Raw genomic sequence first — 6,000 nt, 5'->3', positions numbered from 1 at the left:
GTTCTCACCCGTTTGCAGATTGGAAACCGTGCGGTTTATTTTGGCGTTAGCAGCGGAATTGAAGCTGTACCTTCACCAGATAGATGTGTGTACCGCCTATTTGAATAGCGACCTGCATGAAACTGTTTATATGAAGCAGCCACAGGGATACACAGATCCCAATAATCCAAGTAAGGCTTTATTGCTTAAAAAGGCAATATATGGATTGAAGCAGTCGGGGCGCGAGTGGAACTCCAAGCTCGATTGTGTACTACAAGGCATAGATTTTGTAGCATGTGAAAATGAACCGTGTCTTTACAAAAGGAACGGAAGAGGTGACTTATCATTAATCCTTGTTTATGTTGATGATATAATTATAGCATGCCGATCAAAAGAGGACTTGGCCAACATCAAGTCAGCCATTACAACATCGTTTGAATGTGTTGACAAGGGAGAGCTGCATTTGTTCCTTGGCATGGAAGTGCAGCGCGACGGTGAGCTTGGCGAAATTTCGCTAAGCAATTCGCAATACATCAAAGACATATTGCGTGAACATGGATGCGAGACCTGTAGACCTACAGCGACCCCACTGGATGCTGGTTTCCAAGTGATATGTACCAGCGAGCATTGTCAAAAGGTTGACATTGCATCCTACCAGTCTTCAATTGGCGAGTTAATGTGGCTGGCGCTTACAACAAGGCCAGACATATTGCATTCCGTTGCCAAGTTAGCTCAACGGAATCAAGATCCGCATGCAGAGCACCTAGTGGGTGTAAAACATGTGCTTCGATACCTGGCGTCAACTGTGGACCTGAAGTTGCACTACAAAGAGTGTGGACAACCCCTTACCGGCTATGTGGATGCAGACTGGGGTGGCGACCGCATCGATCGCAAGTCGTATACTGGCTATGTATACTACTTGGCTGGAGGACCCATATCCTGGCGATCTGAAAAGCAACGCAGCGTGGCACTTAGCAGCACGGAGGCGGAGTATATGGCTCTTTCAACTGCGTGTAAGGAGGCCATATACCTACGGCGTCTTATAGTGGAGATTGGCTGCGGTGACTCGAGTACTCCAACTATTCTTCATGGCGATAATTTAAGTGCTCAACAATTAGCTAAGAATCCTGTACACCATGAAAGAACAAAGCATATTGATATTAGATATCATTTTGCAAGACAGGTTGTAAACGAAGAACAAATTGTTTTACAGTATACATCAACCAATGAAATGATAGCTGATATTTTAACGAAAAATCTCCCTAAAGCGAAGCATGTTCATTTTACAAAGCTGTTAAATTTGATTTGAAAATTTTTGTAAAACATGTTTGCATTGAGGAAGGGTGTTGAAAATCAATACAAACATAAGTACCAATGCACGCATGTTAATATAAGCAGATAATAATCTTATGTTATCTACAAGTTATCTGTCACTGTTGCATACGAATGTAAGCATAAAGAATATGTATAGCAAAAGTGTCAGTCTCCAATAAAACTCTAAAGCGAACAGACGCACGGCGGTCCGCGACTATTGTCTTTTACTTTACTCCTACTGAGCCCTTCCCTTTTCAGCGAATATATAATCTATTCAATAATAATTAAACTGATGTCTCTAGCAAGTTGCCGGCCATAAAATATTCCATCTTGAAATTTGAGTATTAACTGAAATTCGTTATGGTAATAACTACGAGTATATTGCTAGATAGTTATTGTTAAGAAATGTTATTGAGCATATAATTATGAATTCAAGACCCTATAAAGAATAATTTTTGGCGATTCATTTTGATAATGTAGACAATTTTGACCTGAAATGGTTGCTTAATCTTAAAAAAAAGAATATAATATACCATAAATAATATCTTAGAATGCCTTCTCTACATCTGGTCCACATCAAGCATGAAGGAACATCTAAAACTCTTTCAAATTTATAATTTTACATAAGGTATGAAAATGAAATAAAAACTAGAGAAATAGATTGTTCTTGTACAAAAATAAAACCTAATTGTTGTTTCAATCTGCTTGCATTGGATAAGGGTATATAAGAACTGAAATAGATATGAAATACAAGTATTCTTAAGCCTTGAAGAAAATTGAATTGAATTTCATTTGAAGATTAAAAAAATATAAATAAAATCGAGAGAAACAGATTGTGGACGACTTATACTTAAAAAGCGTTCTCAAGATATTAAAAAAAAAGCTTTATTGTCGTTTTAATTTCTTGAATTGAATTTCATTTGAAGATTACAAAAATATGAATAAGAACTGGAGAAATAGATTGTGGCCGCCTTATTCTTAAAAGGCTTTCTCAAGATATTACAAAAAAAGCTCAATTGTCGTTTTAGTTGCTTGAATTATCTATATAAGAGATATTTTCAAGCCATGGAGAAAATTGAATTGAAATTGAATTGAATTTCATTTCATTTGAAGACTAAAGAAATATCAATCAAGTTTTAAAAATATTAGGTTTATATTTTTGGTAGTTCGCAAATTTGAATTCATTTCATGCAACTTTTTTGTCGAAAACAATTACCATTTTAAAAATTACAAGTTCACAAAAAATTGCTTATACAGTTGAAATCAATGGCAATAGCATGCTAAAATAAATGAACGTTTTATTAACGTATGTATGTATGCATGTATGTATATATAATTTGTAGTCGCTACAGAAAATTGACAAAAATGAAGAAAAAGAATGAGCTGCAAAATGAAATTAAAATCATGCGCTTATGGACTTGTTGGACACACATTTTGGCAGTATACGCAATGTAAGCTTCTCGGATACATTGACCTGCGTTTGCAGACCAAAATTTTGTTGCAACATTTGCAATAAAATGCCTGCAAAATGTTACTGTGTTTGGCCAAACTTTTGCTGACTGATTATGTAAATTGTCTGATCGTTTAATTCGATCGCATGTACTACATTACTCAATAAGTGATTTTTTATTAAAAAACAAGAAAAAAAAACAGGAAAAAATATCGCACACCTCATCAGACTCGTCCGATGCGCGTGTGTGTGAAAAATTGCGAAAATGCCAAATCAGATTGATTGTCGATTGCACTTTCTAGTCTGTTCGTACTCTTTCTAGATGGATGGGCGAGTGCACAAAAAAAAAAAACAACAACAACAACAGCAACAAGTGCAGCAAGAAATTGCTGAGCCCGCTTCCGTTGGCAGACACGTGTGGTGTCTATGGCAGAATACGGTCAACGAACGTGCCCAGGGCTAGACGGACTACTCTGGACTATAAAACTGACGAGTGAAGTGGCAAACAATTGTATTACGACTCTGTGTGGTATCTTGACAAGACAGCTGCTCTATAGCTCCCAGAATGAATCCTCTGCGCATCTTGTGCCTGATGGGCTGCCTTGTGGCCGCCTCTATGGCGTCTCCCTCCTGGCAACAGCAGCGCGGCAGCAACTCGCTCCAAGGCTATCAGGATCCCAGCAACTGGGTGAGCTCCAACGACATCGAACAGTTGCCTTCTCTCAACGAGGTGACGTTGAAGCGCGTGGAACAAATGAGCGTGGAGGAAGGTGCCACCATGCTGAACCAGCTCTGTAAGTAACAACAACACACAAGCCAATTAATTCAAACAGCCTCAATAATTCACATTAATTCGGCAATTCGTTGCAGACCATTTGGCCCAGGTGAATGGTGCCCTCAAGCCCACATATGTGCCCGAGCCTAGCCAGGTTCAGGGCTACATTGTCACCCCCCGCGGCGAAAAGATCGAATTCAATCTGAACAACTTTGTGCAGACCGTGCGCCGTCTGCCCAACTTTGGCAACGAGGAGGTCACCATTTTCATCACCGGTCTGCCACAGAGCATCAGCTACATGGGCAAGGCCACTCGCAAGCTGGTCCAGGCATACATCCAACGCTACAACCTCCAGTCGTACCGCAGCCAATACCAGTATGGCGAGCAGGACAACGACAACGACAGCGAGGAGCAGCAACAGCTGCAGGGTCGTAGCAAGCAGAACGGTGACAACAACAACGAGAACGAGACCACCGGCGATCTTGTGGTGATCAATTTGGGCGACGCCATCGAGAACTTTGAGCAATACACCACCTTCAATGTGGAGCGCTTCGGTGCCCTTCTCGGCCAGCAATTGGTGCGTTTGACCGACGAGGCCAATGTGCCACAGGAGATCATTCATTTGATCGGTCAAGGCTTGGGTGCTCATGTTGCTGGCGTCGCTGGTCGTCAGTACACACGTCAGACTGGCCACAAGCTGCGTCGCATCACTGGTCTGGACCCTGCCCGTCTCTATGCCAAGGCCGAGAGCAAACTGAGCGGCTTGGCCCGCGGTGATGCTGACTTTGTTGACGCCATCCACACATCTGCCTATGGCATGGGTAGTCCCGAGCGCGTCGGCGATGTTGACTTCTATCCCAATGGACCTGCTGCTGGTGTTCCCGGTGCTGACAATGTTGTTGAGGCTTCGCTGCGTGCCACCCGCTACTACGCCGAGTCTGTCCGTCCTGGCAATGAGCGCAATTTCCCCGCTGTTGCCGCCACTTCCTACCAGGAATACAAGCAGAACAATGGCTATGGCAAGCGCGCCTACATGGGCATCGCCGCCAGCTACGACATCGAGGGCGACTACATCCTCCAGGTCAACCCCAAGAGCCCCTTCGGACGCAACACGCCCGCTCAGCCCCAGAATGGTTTCCACGCCATCCATGGTTCCTGGAAGCAGCAGCAACAAAACCAACAGCGCCTCAACTAAACACCAGTCGTCATCCACCCGAACTGCCGGACCCAATCCAATCCAATCCAACCCAACCTAACCACAACCACAAGCATAAGCATAAATGCATTTCCTTCCTCATCGGTTATAAATTAGTTACGCTTAGTTCGAAATAAAAATTGCATTTAATTTAAAAACGAAAAGTACTTTGAATTTGAATAACATTTTTTTTTTTGGAAACTGAAATTGCATCTGATAAAATGCAAAAATACTTAGAACACACAATCTCTTTACCTTATCTGCGACAAGTTGGGGCGTTCGAACTCCCACTCTCCAACATGTTCGTACACAATTAGATGCAACTCGTTCATCTATCAAATCCACACACACTTATATGCATGTATATATCACACACTTATGTAAATACGTTAAGATCGCGCACACACACTCAATATGTCGCGCAAAATTAAGCCTTGACCTGCAGCTGCCAGCTGTGCGCTCTCTGTTAGAATGGAAAAGTGAAAGCAAACAATAGAAGAGCAATCAATTTACACAACTCGCATGTTGGTATGGGCGTAGCAAGGATCATAGCAAGGGGGATTTCATGTAAATGTTCTTTAACATTAAATTGCTCTAATTATAAATTTATGTATATTATTATAAAGCATAAATTAAATTTTTAAATCTCTATATAATGTCCTGTGATATGTATGTACACTGATGTGATGTGCATTAATTAATTGTTGTTCTTCATTTATTTAATATCGCAATATCGTATTGCAAACCCTTATTCTGTCTACAACCATGTTGATAAGCCGTTAGATACAAATTTGATTTGCTTTGTCTTTTGTTTCTTTGCTGTCCCTCTCATCTTAAAAGAGAGCGCATCGTTTACGAGAGAGTGTGTTTGTGCAGCAACGAAGACAGTTTTTAGTTTTGTTTGAACTGTTGCGCCGGGTCGCGTCGCGTGTCTTTAGCTGCGCAAAAGTATAAATAATGTGTTAACTCTTTAATTAAATAAATAGTATACTACCATATTAGTACAAATATGTCGTTGTTTATCAAAATGCGTATATAGAAATCGTATTTTCGCCCGAGTGTATGTAATTTTTTTGTTTCGTTTTTTTTTGAGTGGTTGTGAATGTGATGTGCGAAGTGTTTAGTGCATAGCTCTACAATAAATTAAATAATAAAATGTTTGTACATACTTATGTATGTATGTATGCGTAAGTAGGCATTAAAATATTTGCGTTCTTTATTAGTTTTATTTGCACATTCCTTTTGCGTACATTTACACAAACTCATATAACAGTGTATAACAGTGTA

The 6,000-nt window shown here is 40.7% G+C and overlaps 1 protein-coding gene across 1 annotated transcript; it reads left to right on the top strand.

Moving 5' to 3' along the window:
- The first annotated feature begins 3,257 nt into the window (after positions 1-3,257).
- LOC115629648 (vitellogenin-2) lies at positions 3,258-4,877 on the top strand. Its single transcript, XM_030526159.1, has 2 exons — positions 3,258-3,537; positions 3,614-4,877. Exons 1-2 carry the CDS (start codon positions 3,309-3,311, stop codon positions 4,711-4,713), a joined length of 1,329 nt encoding a protein of 442 aa, XP_030382019.1. The 5' UTR covers positions 3,258-3,308; the 3' UTR covers positions 4,714-4,877.
- Positions 4,878-6,000: the final 1,123 nt, after the last annotated feature.

This window comes from Scaptodrosophila lebanonensis, unplaced genomic scaffold, assembly GCF_003285725.1.
Source record: "Scaptodrosophila lebanonensis strain 11010-0011.00,11010-0021.00 unplaced genomic scaffold, SlebRS2 tig00000161-arrow-arrow-pilon, whole genome shotgun sequence".
NCBI classification, from domain to species: Eukaryota; Metazoa; Arthropoda; class Insecta; order Diptera; family Drosophilidae; genus Scaptodrosophila; species Scaptodrosophila lebanonensis.
The sequence above is the reverse complement of the archived record's forward strand: the minus strand, read 5'-3'. Positions and strand labels throughout refer to the sequence as shown.

Excerpts from the sequence above, each read along its gene's own strand:
- LOC115629648 (XM_030526159.1), top strand. The coding sequence starts at position 3,309 with ATGAATCCTCTGCGCATCTTGTGCCTGATGGGCTGCCTTGTGGCCGCC. Across the intron at positions 3,538-3,613 it reads CACCATGCTGAACCAGCTCT|ACCATTTGGCCCAGGTGAAT; the intron begins GTAAGTAACAAC and ends AATTCGTTGCAG.